The sequence below is a fragment of the Psammomys obesus genome, unplaced genomic scaffold (genome assembly GCF_907164565.1).
Source record: "Psammomys obesus unplaced genomic scaffold, mPsaObe1.curated_primary_1811, whole genome shotgun sequence".
In the NCBI taxonomy this organism is placed as follows: Eukaryota; Metazoa; Chordata; class Mammalia; order Rodentia; family Muridae; genus Psammomys; species Psammomys obesus.
In genome coordinates, this window is record NW_026593286.1 from 208,633 (window position 1) to 226,825 (window position 18,193).

The window sequence follows — 18,193 nt, forward strand, 5'->3', positions numbered from 1 at the left end:
TTTAAATTATTTTAATTCCTGGGAGCGCCAGAGATGATGCTAACTTATGCATCCCAGAAAGGTCCTCAGGCAGACTGGAAGGAAGAAAGCAGGGTCAGAAGAATCAGTAGCAGTCTCTCCCTGCCTTATTGTTTCTTTGTCGTCCCTTTCCTAGACCGTGTCTCTCAGTCTGACATTTGAGGACCATCCTCCCTTGGTCTCACTAGCTGGAAAACAGTGTAAAGACAGAATTTTAGGGGGGCCTGAGCTTGTTTCTGCTGGAGAAACAAACATGTCACCCCATAATAACTCAGGCATGAGAACCCCAGGAGGGAGAAGCTGAGTGCTCCCAACAGGGGGGCCTCTAAAATAAAGGCAGTGCCAGGCAAAGGTGAGGGTCTACAGAGGACATTGGGGATTGGAATGGGCAGAGTGGATTCTGGCAAGGGACATCTAGGTCTGGAGCTTGTAATACTTATTGAGACTTCCTTTAAAGGGAGTACGTGACTAGAGCCAAGTGTGGATCATGAACATTAATTAGTGCAGGCCTTGAGTCTAGGTCTACCTCATGAGAGGGTACTTGACTGCTTCCTTCAGAAGCCAAGGTTTTTCCATGGGTCACCGACATAACCTCCACCTTCTCCTAGTACACCTTGTCAGGAGACTGTTCTGCTTGTTATTGCAAGCCTCCCACCCTAGGGGGCAGGCATAGATCATTCTTAGCCTACCTGCAGGCTCATAACGGGAACGAAAAGGGGAAGAGAATGGAGAAGAGATTGCTAAGGTGCTCACAGGACATACAAACTCACAGGCTACACATGTTAGCCATGCATGAGAGACACATGCATCCCAGAAAGATCCTCAGGCATACAAGCTGACAGGACACACATGCTCATCAAAATGCATGCTAACAGAACTAGCTTTCATGTGTTATTTTTAATAAATATGTGAGAAGAGCTATAAGGGAGAACTGGTGTTTCCTCAGTAGACAATGTACAGGTCACCTGTCCATCATGGCTTCTCACAGAGATATATTGAGTGCTGAGGCAGCAGACTGCCCTGTCTTGCTGAGCATGACTGCATTCTCTAAGCCCTGTATTGGAACAGCTTGAGATCACAAGGTCCAGTGGAGTGTCTTCTAGCTGACCCCTGCCCCTTGGGGTAGAGGCTTCAACTGAGGTATGGAGTCTCACTCAGCACCCTAAGTGTAGGGGAGTATGCAGGAGCTTGGTCTGCTTGTTACCCAGTGAAGAGGTCCAGAATTAGACCTGCTGTACTCACAAAGACACATAAATTTATACATAAATAAATTTTATTTTATGTGAAAATGTTTTACTTGCATGTATGTGTGTACACCAAGGGTATGCTTGGCACCTGAGGAGGTTAGAAGATGGCATCAGATCTCCTGGAATTACAAATGGCCATGTGGTGCTGAGACTTGAGCCTCAGTCCTTCAGAGCAGTAAGTGCTCCTAGCAGCTTGGCCATTTCTCCAACCCAATAAAAACATTTTTAAGGACTGTCCAGATGGCTCAGTGGGTAAAAGCACTTACTGCCAAGGCAACTGACTCCTATAAGTTGTCTTCTCTCCCTGGGTGTAGCTGGTTTTTTACTGTTTTGTGAGTTCTTTCTTCCACCCTTCTCCACCCTTTTTCTATGCTTTCAACTCCCTAACACTAGATATGAGAGAAAAAGGATAGAGAGGAAAGGAAAGAGATCCCTAAATACAGGGGTCGGAAAGTGGGCCATGTTATCATTAGACTACTTCCTGCTGATTAGAGACATAGAGCTCTTTGGGGCAAGTTTGATTCTCATCATCAGGGTATCTATTATTCTTGTTTCTTCTTTGCACATGACTACTTAACAAACCAGTACCAGTAGCAACCGACAACCAACCCCACCTCTTGGGACCCTTGCATTTATATACACCATTGCAGAAACTATCTGCAGCTGGCAAAATCACACCTCTACTAGAGCACAAGTCAAATCGTAGTCAGCTGCTGCAGAGCAGCTTCATATCTCCGCACCTGGGATTAAAACAAAAACATATATTTCTGTGTTTTTAAAGAAACCAACATTCCAAAATTCTCACGTATGTGGAACCCTGTGAAGGCCTTCCCTCTTTCTGGATATTCTTCCCAGCTTTTTCAGTTCAGAGCTGAAATAGTTCCTAAGGCTGACCTAGCCAGCCATCCACACCTGGAGAACACATTATGGGTCGTTGATCTCTGGAAGGTGGTATGTGTCAGTCGGTAGATGAAGAATGATGAGCTCATCCATCTTGCTTTCCAAACTCCAGGTTCAAGTACTCACATTTAAGTCATAAAAAGGTACCAGAAATAGGTGCAGTAGCACATGCCTGTAATCCCAGCACTCCAGAAGGCAGAGACCAGCCTGGTCTTCAAAGCAAATCTAAGACAGTCAAGACTACACAGAGAAACCCTGTCGAGAGAGAGAGAGAGAGAGAGAGAGAGAGAGAGAGAGAGAGAAAGAAAAGAAAGAAAGAAAGAAAGAAAGAAAGAAAGAAAGAAAGAAAGAAAGAAAAGAAAAAGAAAAGGTACCAGAAGTATCCTGGCCACGTGTGGGAATCAGCCTTGTAAGGCTCTCCACAACCTCCTGCAGAGTTGGGGTGAGAGCAGTGGTGATATTAGATCATATCACAGAAAGTACCTTCTGAGCAGCACTGAGTCCCTGTCTTCTCAGAGCTGTCTAAGCAACCTGCCTTGCTGCCCTTCAGCCCTGCTTCCAGATCCCCAGTTCCACCCACTGTGTCACCTTCACACACAGTAAAGGAGACAGTTGAATTCTGCTATGGGTATGAAGAAGACACAGCTGAAAAAAGTAAATTTTTTTGGAAGCTGTCAGCCTCTAGTTCCAGTCCAGCTGCCCTCTCCAGCCCTGTTGCTTTTTACATCTAATTCTGTAGCCCATTCACTCTCTTATCCACTCTCTTTCTTTTGCACCTTTCTTCCCATACTACATTCCAATCCCAGCCAGGGGCTGGAGGAGGGTGGTCTGGCCTCCTTTTCATTCCCCTCACTGCCCAGACTGTCTGGGCACTCCAGAGGTTCCGGAGGATCTCATCACAGAGCATTTCGGGTTGTGTGGCTCTTCTGGCAAAAGCATGTTCCAGCAGCATATGGCTCTCTACCCAGAGCCTGGCAAAACACTGGAGGAAGCAAGTAATTTACTGTTCCATCTTCTCATTTTCAGAACCTCCCAAGATGAACCCAGTGGTAGAGCCGCTGTCCTGGATGCTGGGTACCTGGCTGTCAGACCCGCCGGGAGTTGGTACCTTTCCGACACTGCAGCCCTTCCAGTACCTGGAGGAGGTGCACATATCTCATGTGGGCCAGCCTATGCTCAACTTCTCGTAAGTCCCCAGCTGACTCGTGGGCTGCCTAGGTCTTCAGATAAGTTCACACCAATCAAAGACATGCCAGGCAGGAAGGTGCAAAAACAGCTTTAGGTTTGCTTCAGAAAAGCTCTCTTCTTTCCCAGAACCTGGCAGCTGAGGCACAGAGTTGGTGAAAATAGTACTCATGTTCCTTGATATTCTTTAATCTTGTAAACCACATGTTTACAAGCTAGTTAGTCCAAGCAGAAAAGCTATTGGTGTGTGTTTAATTAAATTGCTAGTGTCAGTCTAACCTGTGTGGAAGTCAGTCACTGCTGAAATAAGAGCATATGGCATTCTTTTACTTTTGCCCTGTAATAGGTGAGGTGTTCAAGCAAGTATTATGGTTCTCAGTAGAAAATAGTGTTGCCTTTAAGGAGTGTAATTACAAAAGTAATATATGTGCTTAGTAAGTTTGAATAGGGTGGGGACAGATATCAGTGGTAGAGTGGGTTTTCTACTATTTACAGTCCTGGATTTATTCCCCAGCACCTCACATAAAAAAAAAAAGTACATAAAATAAAAAGCAAAATTTTAATTCTGTTTCAGTCTCAATTATACAGTTCTGTGTTAGGATTTTAACTAGGAGCTGGTAGGAAGGTCAGTGGGTGATGGCACTTGCCTCCAAGCCTGATGATCTGAGTTCAATCTCCAGGACCCACATGGTGGAAGGAGTGAAATTACTCTTGCCAAGTCATTCACTGACCCCTACACACATGTATACACAAACAGATAAATGTAGTAAGTATAGTCTTAAATCTTACTGAGTTATTTCTTGTTAGTACAAATTGAGTGTCTCTCACCTGAAATACTTACAGAAGCATTTCACATTCAGAGATTTTTTAAAAATTGTTTACTTCTGTGTGTGTATGTGTGTCTTGTGTATGTGTCCAAGGAGGTCAGAGGGGTGTCTGAAGCTGGAGTTTGAGGCAGTTGGAAACTGCCTGTTGTAGGTGCTAGGACTCTAACCGCAAGACCAGCAATGTGCTCTTAGCCACTGAGGCAGCTCTCCAGCCCAGAATCAGATATTCTGATCCGAGGGATATTAGCTTAGGCTTCACTAGCCAAAAATCAAAATTCCCTGAAATTTAGAACTATTTGAATACTGACATGATGCCACCTCAGTCTTTGGTTTTCTTGTGGGTTTGGGGCCTTTTTTTTGGGGGGGGGGTGATTTTTTTAAGACTGTTTTTCTGTGTAGCCATGGTTATATATACCATATAACCATATGCTATGTACTATAAACTCTGAGGACCAGACTGTCCTCAGAAATCTGCCTGCCTTTGCCTCCTGTATGCTACGATTAAGGGCATATGCCACCATGCCTGGGCCATTTGGGGTTTGAAGTTTTACCTTTTTTTTTTTTTTTAATGTGTGTAAATATCTGTATGCATGTTTGTGTACCACATGTGTACCTGGTTCCTGCAGAGGCCAGAAGAGGGTGTTGGATCCTCTGGCAACTGAAGTTACAGACAGTCGTGAGCTACCATATGTATGCTAGGAAACAAACTAGGGTCTTCTTACAAGAGGAGCAAGTGCTGGTAACCTCTGAGCCATGTCTCTCGCCCTCATTTGGGGTTTGAGTTTTCTGACTAGAGATACTCAGCCTACATTTGTTTTGTTGTTACTGTTTTTGTTTTGTTGTGTTTGAGGCAGAGTGTCACTACATAGTCCAGACTGGTCTGAAAGTCACTGTGTATCCTAAATTGGCTTCAAATTCACAGTCCTCTTGTCTCTGTTAGCAGAGTACTAGGGTTGCAGGCATGTGCCACCATATCCAGCAAATACATTTGTTTCAGTTTGAAAGTAAAATATGAAAGGGGATAAGATGATTATTCTGTTTGTTTCGTTTGGCTGGTTGGTTTTTTTTATTTTTGAGAGGGTTGTTTATTTGTTTTAGACAGGGTCTGTATGTAACCCTGGATTTCCTGGAACTCTATAAGACCACGCTTGCCATATACCCTTCTTCCAGAGTGCAGTGATTAAAGTCATGTGTCAGTGCACCTGACAAGATGATTTTTTAAAAAAGAGATCATCTGATTGTTGGAGGCATGTGCCATAACCCCCAGCATTCTGTGGCTAAGGACAGCTAAACATGAGTCAGCCTGGACTACTCAACAAGTCAGCTTACAAAGGGGGAGAGTAGTGTCTTAGTTATGGTTTTTGTTGCTGTGATAAAACACCATGACCAAAAGTAACTTGGATGGGGAAATGTTTATTTCACACTCCATCACTGAGGAAAGTCAAGGCAGGAACTTGGAAGCAAGAACTGAAGGAGTAGCCACAGAAGAATGCTGCTTACTGGCTTGTTCCTTGTGGCTTGCTCAACCTGCTTTCTTATGCAACTCAGGACCACTTTTCAGAGTTGGGACTTCCTATGCCTGCTCTACCTCCCAAATAATGACACAGAGACATATTTATTAAAAGCTTTAGACACTAAAGCTGGACAGATACTGAGCTATTCTAACCGACTATGCTGGTCTGGCCTACTTCTCAGCCACATTGTCCATTACCTACCATCTTAAATCTCACCATGGCTGTTCCTTCTCCATCCATCTCATCTTGACTCTTAGGTCCCCACCTGAGACCTTTCTGGGCCCCCAGAGTTCTGGCTTATCCTCTCCTGTCTAGCTATTGGCGCTTCAGCCCCTTATTAACCAATCAGAAGTGATGGTGAACAATTTTAACACAACATTGAGACAGGAGATGCTTCATAATAATGGCAATGACAGTGTCCAGACTGCAACCAAATGTTTGAGTACAGAAATCAGCATTTGAATACACGGTGTACAAAACCATCCTCTAACACCAATCAGCTGGGAAATCTGGATAATAAAAAATAACCTAGGGCTAAGAGATGGCTGTAGGATCAAAAGCACTGACTGCTCTTCCAGAAATTCAATTCCCAGCACCCACATGGCAGCTAACAGCCATCTATATTTCTAATTTTAGGGTATCTGGCCTCATGGCCACTGCACATGTCTTAATGTATAGGTATCCATGTAGGCAAAACACCCATACACATTTAAAAAATAATAATAAAAAACTTGGGATAGAGAAGATGGCTTACCAGTTAAGAGTGCATATTTCTCTTTCAAAATGTCCTAAATTCAATTCCTAGCACCTATCTCAGGTGGGTTAAAACTACCAGGAACTCCAGGGATTCCCAGCCTCTGGCCTCCACAGGTACCCCAACACATGTGGCTTACACATGCATATACACATGGTGAAAAATTAAATAATCTCAAAAAAGTCTAGCACAGCCAAGTAAGATAAAGCCTCTAATCCCAGCATTTAGGATACTGAGGCAAAAGGATCACAAGTTCAACAGCTATGTACAAGATTGTCTCAAATTTTAAAACTAAAGAGAGCTAGGTGTGGGACTAGAGAGATGGTTTAGTGGTTAAGAGCTCTAGCTGCTTTTCTAGAGGACCTAGGTTCTGGGTTTGATTCTCAGCACCCACAAAGTAGCTAACAACCATGTGTAATTACAGTTCCATGGGATCCAGTGCCCTCTTCTGGCCTTAAAACACAAGGGATATATTTAGTATACAGACATACATGCAGACAAAACACCCATATACATAAATAAAAAATAATAAAATTTTAAAAGAGAACTAAGGATATAGTTCAGTGGTAGAAGACTTGACAAGCATGTGTGAGTCCCTGGGTTCAATTCCAGCATTGGATAAAACAGGCAAATAAACTCTACAGAGTGAGTTCCAGGACAGCCAGGGATACACAGAGAAACCCTGTCTCAGAAACACACACACACACACACACACACACACACACACACACACACAGAAATGTTATGGGAACATATTTTTGCTGTAATCCCAGATGTAACTATGACTTCCTCTAGCAGGGGTGTGGTTTTGCCAGCAGCTGATAGTTTCCTTGAGTGTGTGAGGTTTGGGATTCTGGGAACTTTTCAGAGGATATATAAATGGTATATATTTTTATATATGTATGTATAATTTATATATAATTTATAGAAATATATTATATTTATATTATATGTATAAATATATAAAGATTATATAGATTTATATACCTGAGAGGCAGGCCTGCTATTGTGGCTAGTTGGTAGTTGGATGCTGTTGATTGTGGTTTGTCAAGTAGTCATTCACAAAGAAAGGGGAAGAAATTAGATACCTTGATGGTGAAGATCAAACTTGTCCCAAAGAATTAGCAGGAAGTAGTCTAATGATAACGGTGCCTCCTTTCACCTCTATCCTTTCTTTTCTCTACTATCTAGTGTTAAGGGGCTTGAAAGGGAAGAAGTAAAGGGGTGGAGAGGGGTGGAAGAGAGAAAGGAACCCACAAAGCAGTAAAAAAAAAAAAAAAAAATCCGGCTGCAGTTGTGCGTATTTACAGAGCATGGATGAGAGGTTACTCATGGAGTGTGGGTGGTTCCCAAATAGCTACATTACCACAGTACACCCCATTATGGATGGCAATCTCGTAGAAGCTGCATCACAGTATTCCCTTTTAGTTAACCTTCTACCTTCTACTTCTGTATACTCTAGCATCTCCCAGGATCACTTACAAAATTGGGTGGACAGGAGGGAGTAATGTTTGGAATCCCAGGTTAAGGTCCTATGCTAAAGAATGTTGACAGCTCCATTACCATAGACCTAGCCATCACCATATTGTTCTGTGCATTTTGTTCCCATGGCTTCCAAGATAAGGGAGTCTCTGCTCCAACAAGGCAATTGGATGACCATGTAATATGTGAAAGAAAAGGGCATAGCTCATCAGATCCTATCCTCTGGCACTTAAATTTTTGCAACATTTCTTTTGCCTTGGAAAGGTATGGATTTTTTTTTTTTTTTTAAGTAGTGGGCCACTCTCTCATTTAAACAGGCATTATTCTCAGCAGTTTACCAGTTATGAGTCTTTGCACCTTACCACTTCCCATTGAGAAGTCTCTCTACCACCAAGGCCAATAGTATTAATAAGCTACAGACATAGACAGATAGATATATATGACCATTCAACAAAACAAAACCCCTTCTGAGCCTGAGGCATATGGCCTTCCCAGCCACAGGTTTTTGTCCTGACTTGCACTACCAGGTGTGAGTTCTCCTCTGAGGGTCAAGTCTTGCATCCAGCTGGAAACTTGCTGGCTGCACTAGTCACTGCCGCTGTTGTGCCCGTGGGCAAACCAGCCTGGAAGTTTGATAGTGTAGCTCTTGGGGTCTGCAGGCAAATAAAATTGTTGGTGGCAATTCTTCCTCAAAGTCAGCAAGCATGGAAGGAGCTTCTAGCTGAGTCCAGCTTGGTTTTTCCATGTTCTGCAGCCAAAGTCTGTAGTGTCTTCAGCAGGAAGAAGTGGCCTTCTAGTTCTGACATGTAACCAGCAACAGTGGCAGTAGTGTTTATGATTTAGAGAGCCTCCCTAATTTTTAGTTGACATCCTCATAGCTTTTGGCATGTTTTCCAACCATGCAGGATACCCTCTTTTACCCTTTCTAGTTGCTGTTTCTACTGTTTTTCAGGTGTATTGTGGGCTTTCTCAAACCTGCCAGATGCTGAGACTTCTAATAAAGCTTAGGCCTTTTGCTGCACTGTCTCCCAGCTTCTGTCTAAACTTAGCCTGGATATTCTAACACTACGACCTGTTACGTGGCTGGCTCTTTACCTCCATTCTCCACTCTTTGTCTGTTCCCTTACATGTCCTCTTCAATTCTCCCACTTCAACTTGCATCTCCCTGCCTCACTCTCTCTGCCCAGTTCTGCCCTCCTGCTTCCTGCGCCACCTACTGGCTGTCAGGTCTCCATTACAACCAACCAGCATCGAGACAACACCTGATACATCTCTTAGATTGCTTTTAGGCATGGAGGGCTGTCTGACCCTCGTGTTTTTGAGCTGGTGATGGGCCGTAGAAATAACGATACCAAGCTCCTGCTAGCACTTAGCTTTCTGCCTGTACAGCGTTCAACAATAGAAAATATAGAGACACACACACAGTGACATCAGCTCCTTTATCTACCAGTCCTTCTATTTGAACACTATACACTTGCAATAATAGTTTGGGTCTCTTATCAGTAACCCCTGTTTGCCAAAGCACACGTTTTCCAGTACTCCCAAATGCCCCTGTTCTTTCTTCTGGAGCAGCTTTGCCATTAATGTAAGGAAACAGTAACAACTTAGCAATTCTATTTTCTGCATTAATTTGCATTTTCTTGTTTACACATGCCAGAATTTTAACTTCTTCCTTGCACTTTCCATCTATAATACCTGAATGCACAATAAATCCTTGGGAAGTTAATTTACTTCTTTCCATTATCATCCCTTTTAGTTAATTTTCTACTTCTGTATACTCTAGCGTCTCCCAGGATCACTTGCATAATTGGGTGGACAGGAGGGAGTAATGTTTGGAATCCCAGGTAAAGGTCCTACTGTCCCTGAACAGGAAGGACCATAAACACTAGTGGTTATTTTGTAACATTCAACCTTTGAGGATAGGATAAGAGGTTTAACTGTGGTCAGATCCAGAGCCACACTGCTTTCAGTAGAGTGCATGAGATCAGCTGTACTTAATTGTGGGTTTCCTTGCATGCTTGTTACCTCCTGGTTGACCAAAGAAAAACGGCTCAAATTTTTTGCTATAGGGCCTTGAGCTGACAGGCCCCTCAGTTCGTTTCCTGATGGTAAGGGTTACCTTGTATGTCCCTCTTGGATCTACACTCATTAATCCGGTGACTTCTTTTACCACAGCAGCTACAAATTCCGGGAAGCCTGGGTATTCCTTTGCAGCCAGAAACTGCTTGTTCACTGCTACAGGTGAAAGCACCGTATTCTCCAGTTAGCATACTTGGCCATTTTGAGCTCTGAGGCTTCTAACTATACAATTTCTTTGTAAATGGCAACATTCACCACAGTTAAAGCACCAGGTGTTTTGATATCTGAGGCCTCTAGCTATGGCTTGTCCTATGATACTGGCATGTTACTCATGAGGGCCAATATCAGTTGTGTCTCTTATGCATTCATCTGTTGGTACTGCTCATGCCTTTAATTGTCTAATTACTCTCCTAATTCAGTATTTGCATTCTCAAATACCAAGGTCTCTATTAACACCTGTCTGGGTTTGATACAGCTTTGTTTACAGCTGATAACAATCTAGGTGCTAATATTTTTAAACTCTAATTTATTTGGGGTTCCTAAAGTCTCTACCTCCCTTCCTACCCCCCAACCCTAGGTAGCAGAGAAGGAAGATTAGAAAGGAAAGGGGACATAGACTTCCTTACTTCTTCCTGCTGGGAAGGGTTGTAGGGTTTTTTTTGGTGGCAGTACCAGTCTCAGCAGACCAGGGAACAAGCAAACCAGCAAACATAGCAAGCAGCCTTCTTTCTTCAAAGCACTCTCTCTGTGCTTCTCTCTGGGCTCTCATACTTATCCTAACTGCATCTGACAAAGACAATGCCCTTCCCCATGTATCACGAGGCTGTTACCAGCTGGCAAAGACCACACCCTGAATGGGATAATTATCAGCTACGGATAAACTAAGGCAGTCCCATATCCCATACTTAGGATTAAAACATATAAACATATTTACATAACATAACTGAGTTTTTAAAGAAATCAAAACTTCCACTACACCAATCATTTTAAGAAATCTGTGAAGGCTTATCCAAAGCCCTGTATTATCTTAGTAAATGAAGTAGATCTTTTCCTAGGCTCCTAAACCATAGCCCAAGCTCTTATAGCTGCTACACGACATTGTTCTATAACCATATCACCAGATCAGATTTGTTCTTGTAAGTCAGAATAGTGCCTTCACCAAGCACTTGATCTTTAATGTTTGTCCCCCTTGCATTATCTTGTTGTTCTGTGTTCATGGCTTCTTCCCTCCACCACAATAACCATTGTAACTGCTGACCAGCTTCTAGCATAACTGACATCAATCTCTTCCAATAGTTGGGGAATAATTCTATTTTGAGTAGCCTAGTTACTTAGTATTTGTTTAATGAAGAGAGAATTCATTTCGTAGGAAACAATACTCTTTAAAATGCTTTAGGTCTAACATTTCTATTGGATGCCATGTTACCTCATCATATTCATGACCAACATCATTAGCAGGCATGTGCTGCACAATTACTGGGAAGCTGATGGTGACTTTGTAATCCCAGGCAACTCCTCTAGTGGCTCACTTGGCTCAGGATTAACCCTTTTGCCCTGTACTGCGTCCTGCTCTTCCTGGCCCCTTGCCTCACACAGGGGCTCTGGAAATCTGCCTTCCAGCCTAGTCTGCTTCCCTCTTTCTTCCTGCAGAAGTTATCAATCTCAGACACCAGGTCTGAACCTTTTTGTTCTCTCATTATCAGCGGCGCTATTTGCTTTTCAAGTGCTTCCATCTCTACCTGCAAACTCTCTAGTTGCACAGCTAACTCTGCAGTCCTTTCAGAAATGAGAGCATTGAGAGACCCTTCTGATTTTTCAGCTATTCTCCCAACCTTTTTTAAAAAAAGAATACAAGAAGAAGACAAAGAAGAAGTAGAAAATCACTCAGGAGCAAAGTAGGAGAGAACCCAGCAGCCACAGCCACTATGAACTTTTTGCTGACGTCCTCAAACAGTAAATTCATTCCTTCATACCCTGCCTTCTTCTCTATGGCATTAGAAACCAAGTTTCCCTTTATGCCTAGCCACATCTGAGTGACACTTGTTGGTGTACTTTTATATATCTTATTTGGGTTCTTATATCTCTAGCTCCCTTCTAACTCTTACTTACCTTAATACCTTCCAACCCCCTAACTAGCTAGGAGAGAAAGAAGGTTAGTGGCAAGAAGGTGTATAACTCTCTTTACTACTTTCTGCTGGTTAGGATCATTGGGTTCCTCGGGGAAAGTCCAGTCTTCATTTTAGGATATCTAGCAGTCTAGCAAACCAGCAATAACAAACACAGTAGGAAGACAAACAGCAGCAGCAAGAAGAGGAGCCAGCCTCCTTCTTTCTCGGAGCCCCTTGTCCCTCTTTCGGCTCTGGCATTTATACTCTCAGATATATAAGCTATCTGTAGCTAGCAAAGATCATTGCCCCTATGGGACAATCATAGTTAACAGTGTAGACAAACTAAAGCAGCCCCATACCTCACACCTGGGATTAAAACAAAAACATATTTACATAACATAACTGTTTTTTGGTTTGTTTGTTTGTTTTAAGAAACCAAAACCTACACTACTAGGTCCAGCACAGCATGAGAACAGTTCCATCACTTATCTCAGTTGTATTCTCAAACAAGCGTAAGGCAGATAGTGGCATGGACAGAAGGTACTACTTCATGTAGCTTTCTATGGCTAGTTAGTCTCCATGAGCTGTTCTGCCTCTTTATCCGTGGGCATTGTTGCCATGATGCTGACAACCATTTCTCCTCTCCTGATGTGCTAGCCTAAGCTGCTCAGCACAGCCCAGAGCCAATGGGAACAGGCGGTTCCCACACCTGCCACTTCAGTTGGCCCCCTGGGTCTCCCAGACTCTGGGCTCTGTGAAAGTAACCACTGTCATTGCCTCACCCTCAACTACATAAGCTGCTAAGGAAATTCCATAGTTTTCAACCTGACATAATTTTCTGCAGGAGAGAAATAATGTACACATCTTACCTGGGACAGGGCTGAATAATTATCCACAAGCTTCGTATTTTTCCTCTATACTGTTTTTTTTTTTTTTCCATTTTATTCTTTCTGTGAAGCTCACTAGAATAGTGTTTGTTTTTCTGTCATTTTCTTTCCTTAGGAATTTCAATTTGACACAAATCTTATCACATTTGCCTTTAAATGACCTGGACAAACTCTTATCTGCTTTAAGCTCCATTGTTTCCACTTGATTGATGCAGCACTTTTAAGGACCCAATTTATGTCATTTTAAGTCACCTAGATCCAGCAAAACCTCTTCTACCTTATAGATTACACCTAGCAAGGGGCTCAGTTAAGCAGCTAAAGCGCTGTTGCCATTACCCGGATGCCTGCTGAATGAGCTTATTTAAATGGAGTAAATAGTCCTTTGCTGGTTAGTGAACTGGGCACCATACACCACCTCTGTTACCTTCCCTCAGTAGCCTCTTGTTCCTCCTTTCAGACCCTGATTCATGGGGACCTCAGTTGTTGATAACCAAGTGTCCCTAATGGCATATATGAGCCAGGCCACCAGGAACTGGTTTCCTTCCTGTTCCAGGTTGTCCCAAGAAGGGATGGTTTACATTACTCAGTTACTTCCCTTCAACAGTAAGCCAACCTGTAAGTTTTTTTCACACCCTTCTTGTAAGTCCATCCCAACGCGAGCTGTTCCAAGACAGAATTTTCCCCTGACTCTGTATACCTAGTCTTTGTGCTGAATCTTACACTTTCAATATGTCAAAAGTTGGATGACAGGTACTTTTGTCATCTTTACATTATTTTTTCTGTCTTCACTATCTGACTCTTCCCATGGGATTGAAGGTTTTTAATCACAGGAGGGACTCTAACATAGATCCAATTTGTGCTCTCTTTCACTTTTGCCCCTTCCAGCAGCAAGAATTGGTGAACCAGCAACTCTAAACCCACCCTCTTTTATCTAATTTACCTGCTAAATTAGAGACTAACATGGGGATTATAACTACATGACCCTTTCCATTGTAATTCTCACTTTATATAAGCAGGGACTTGCTGGGCAGCCATCTTGGCCTCGGTAGCGTATTTTATTATGTATAGTAACAGCCACAAACTGCTCACAACTTGGTAGAGTCTTGTCCCATATTGCTACCCTCCAGAACTGTATTCTCCAGTCCTTCAGCTGTTTTCAGGTTGGATGCCACTCATCAAGGAGGCATGCCACTCAATGAACATGGAGCACAAAAGCCATCCTCAGAGCTGTCTCCCACCAAAGTCTGTACAAATTGCTATTCTCAAATTCACCATGAATCTGTTGTACCAGAACAACAGTTTCTCGTGTGAGTTTTTCTGGATGAAACATGAACAAATGTCTGTTCACCAACTATAGACCAAAGTTAATTAAGACTTTAGTTGTCAAACCAATGAGATTAATGAGGTTCCTTATAAAACTATAGGTAACCCTCAGTGGTACCTCTGCAAAGTCCCATTGCATCATACATGATGAATGATAACCTCAGGGAGGCTCACTTTCCAGTTACTCAGTCTGTTCCAGCAAACTCCCAAAATCACTGCAGCTCAAAGATGAAGCAGAAGAGAACTATGACTAGAATCTCCAGGGAAGGTCCTGTGACTCTCCCCTTCTGCTAAGAGTGTTAGAAACTCTATTACAGGCCAGGTATGGAAACACATGCCTTTAATCCCAGCACTTGGGAAATAGTGGCAGCCTGTGGGTTACAGAGCTATACTGTTTGAAAAAAATAAAAATAAAAGCTCAGGCCCTAACTGAAAAAAAAAAAAAAAAAAAACCAAATAAAAGCTCCTTTACTGTTACATGGACCTAGCTATCACTGTGTTGTTTTGCTTATCCCATCTCATGACTCTGAGACTGAGGTATTCTGTAAGGTGCCATGGAATGATTATGTCATGGCCAGTGGAAAACCTTGCTACAATACATCTAGTGGACAGTCCTTTGAGGTCGAATGTCTGCTTCACATCTCTGATTTCTCATACAGGTTCAACTCCTTCCATCCAGAAACACACAAGCCAATGCACAGAGAGTGTGGCTTCATCCGCCTCAAGCCTGACACTAACAAGGTGGCCTTTGTCAGCGCCCAGAACACAGGTATGGTGCCCCTAACCCAGGGCCTGCTGATCAGTGTTAAAGTGATCATGTTTATGACTTTCAAGTGTATTTTTTCTCATGGCATGTATTATAGGGATGGTGACAATATGGTTCTCCATAGACTTAGGCCTTCCTCCTAGCACAACCTTAGTTTTGGTACTTTGCCTGTGCCAACACAAGACATAACCAGAGGATAGGTTCTGGCAAGCTGATGTCTCAGAAATCACTCAACAGCCTGTGTGACCTTGATCCTGTCCAATCTCACTCCTGTTCAGCATTAGTTAGCTTGAAATGGAGCTAACACCAGGCACCGTCAGACATGGAAGTATGCAAAAGCCAGAGGGTTATCTGTACCTGGTTCCTTCCTCAGCACTACTCCTAGCCCACTGAGAAGTGCACATACGAGGGCTGAATTTCAGGCATCGGAGAATGAGGTCATCAGAGGATAACCTTCCATTGACCATTTGCCCTTGTGCTTCTCATTACTTAGAGGGGTGAGGCAAGTGGATTTCTTTTTTTCTTTTTCTTTTTTTGGGGGGTGGTGTGTGTGCACGCGCGCGCGCGCGCGCGCGCGTGTGTGTGTGTGTGTGTGTGTGTGTGTGTGTGTGTGTGTTGATTGGTTGGTTGGTTTTTTCATGACAGGGTGTCTCTGTGTAACCTTGAATGTCACTTGGTAAATTAGGCTGACCTCAAACTCAGAGATCCACCTGCCTCTGCCTGCCTGGTGCTAGGATTAAACGTGTGCACCACCACCATTACCACCTGGCTGCAGGAGGATTTCTTAACTCCATGAATTCCAAACCAGCCTAAGCAATCTGATGAGACCCCTTCTCAAAAACAGGCATAGAGGCTGAGGAGGTAACTTAATGGGCAATGTGCTTACTATGTAAGCATGAAGACTGGAGTCTAGATCCCCAGTACCCAAATAACAGTGCAACACATCTGTAACCCCAGCACTGAGAGTACAGACACAGGCAGATCTCTAGGGCTTTCTGGCTAGCCAACCAGCCTAGCCAAAGGTTGAACTGAGCTCAAGTTCAGAGACTAAACGTGTCTCAAAAAAGTAAGAAAGAAAACAGGAAAATACTCATCGTTAACCTCTGAGTTTGAGTACACCCAGATTGATTCTGGGTTATTATTGTCTTGTTATCTGTCAAAAGTAACTCAGCTCCTTTCAGGTAAGAACAGAGACGCTGTACCTGGATAGTAGCAAAGTTCAGATTTCCCTTGACTGTCAGTCACACAGTGCTTCTGAAGGTGGGAGTGGCTTGGGACTATGCTAACTGCCCCTCCCTTGCAGGTATTGTGGAAGTGGAGGAGGGTGAAGTGAACGGGCAGGAGCTGTGTATCTCATCCCATTCCATCTCCAGGATCTCCTTTGCGAAGGAGCCCCATGTGGAGCAGGTGAGCCCAACCTCCCTCCCAGGTATTTCCAGAGTGCACTTGGCAGTGGTACTTCACTATCCAATAGACTGTAGCCTTACCAGAGTTTCTTACCACTCTCTCTAGTTCTTACCTTTTTTACACTTTTTCCCATGGTATGAATGATCCCTACTGTAATACCTGGTCCCTGTACCTTTCAGATTTGTTGTTTTTTTCCATCACAAATACCCCTTTATGTTTGTGCTTTATACTTTTGAAAATATACCCAAATACACTGGACAAATTTTTCCTAAATTACTGAGCCAGAGGGGTAAATACACTTAGAATGGGTGGCAAATTGCTAACAGTGAAGCTACTAGCATTGCCTGCAAGTCACTGGTTCCTTCCTCAATCCCATTCTTGTTTTCAGTCTAATTTGTGAATGAAAGTACATCTTCTGTGCTTATTGGCCATTTTCTTTTTTATTTTGTATATTAATATACTTTGTGCTGTAGGTTGTGATTCTATTATTGACTTATGGGAGGGTTTTTTGTTTTTTTGTTTTTGTTCTTTGGTTGTTTTGTTTCTTTACATGCTGTGGCTGTTATCTGCTGTCTGTTCCCTGTGTAGCTAGTGTGGCCCAAGTCAGTGCCTTCATTTATAATGCAATCTGCCCCAGGTCTTTTCTTTTTCATGTCTGCACTCAGGTTCCTGCTTAGGGATTTGTTTCCTACTCTAAAATAGTAGTAGTAATAGTAGTAATACATACTGTGTCATTTCTTGTGCTTTTGTAGCTTTGCTTTTCTCTGTTAGACTTTTAATCTGTCATATTTGCCTTTCTGTGTGATTCAATATGTTCAGACATTTTCGTACTGAATGGCTTCTGGTCCTCATGTGGTTCAGGTGTTGTGTGTCTCTTAGACTATGCTCATGCGAACATAGGGTCTGTTTCTTTCCACCTGTGTGTAACTTTTTACCAACAACACATTATTTAAGAGCATATACCTTTATATTCCATTGTACTATGTCTCGATTTTAATGTTTTAGTAGCTTCAGGAAGGTCCATTTGCTCTTTTCTCCATCTTTATCCCCTGTTGTTTGTTTTTGTTTTGAGACAAGGTCTCTATATAACCCTGGCTGTCCTGGAACTTGCTATGTAGACTTAGCTGGCCTTGAATTCCTGGTCCTCCTGCCTCCACCCCTGAACTCTAAGACTAGTGTGTATCACCACAGTGACTTTTCAATGGAGTCTATGAATCCAGTGAATCCAGTTGTGTACTGCTGAGGATGCATGAGATCCTGACTCAGTTCCCATCCTGGAAGCTGTGTGTGGCTCTGCTGTTTCCCTCTGCTCAGGATGCTTGCAGCCCTTGGTTCCATCTGTAGCATCAAGATTGTATTCAGTACATAAATTAAGTTGAAGGAAAATGATGTAACAGTATGTATCAGCTCAGTTGTCTACTGCAGTAGCTTCAGCTCTAGTGTGTCAACACAGGCAAAAGCTTCAAGTATGCAAGTCTTTCATATAGGAACATGCTTGTGTACTTTATCGTTTTCAGCTATGCACATAAAATTTTTCTCTCTTTCCCCTTTTCATTGATTATTGATGATTCTGAGGAAATTTCTTGGTTTTTTTGTTATTGTTTGTTTGAGACAGGGTTTCACTGTTTCTCAGGTTGATCTAACATCTCTAGACTCAAATAATCCTTTCTTCCTGTGCTGGGACTATAGGTTTGAC

The 18,193-nt window shown here is 42.8% G+C and overlaps 1 protein-coding gene across 2 annotated transcripts in view; it reads left to right on the forward strand.

Moving 5' to 3' along the window:
• Positions 1-18,193, forward strand: part of Thap4 (THAP domain containing 4) — a 51,593-nt gene that overhangs the window by 24,239 nt on the left and 9,161 nt on the right. For both annotated transcript variants that reach the window (XM_055617067.1, XM_055617068.1), the window contains 3 exons: positions 3,192-3,351; positions 14,984-15,093; positions 16,394-16,497. In XM_055617067.1, coding sequence (XP_055473042.1) covers positions 3,192-3,351; positions 14,984-15,093; positions 16,394-16,497 — 374 coding nt within the window. The remainder of the gene's footprint in view (positions 1-3,191; positions 3,352-14,983; positions 15,094-16,393; positions 16,498-18,193) is intronic.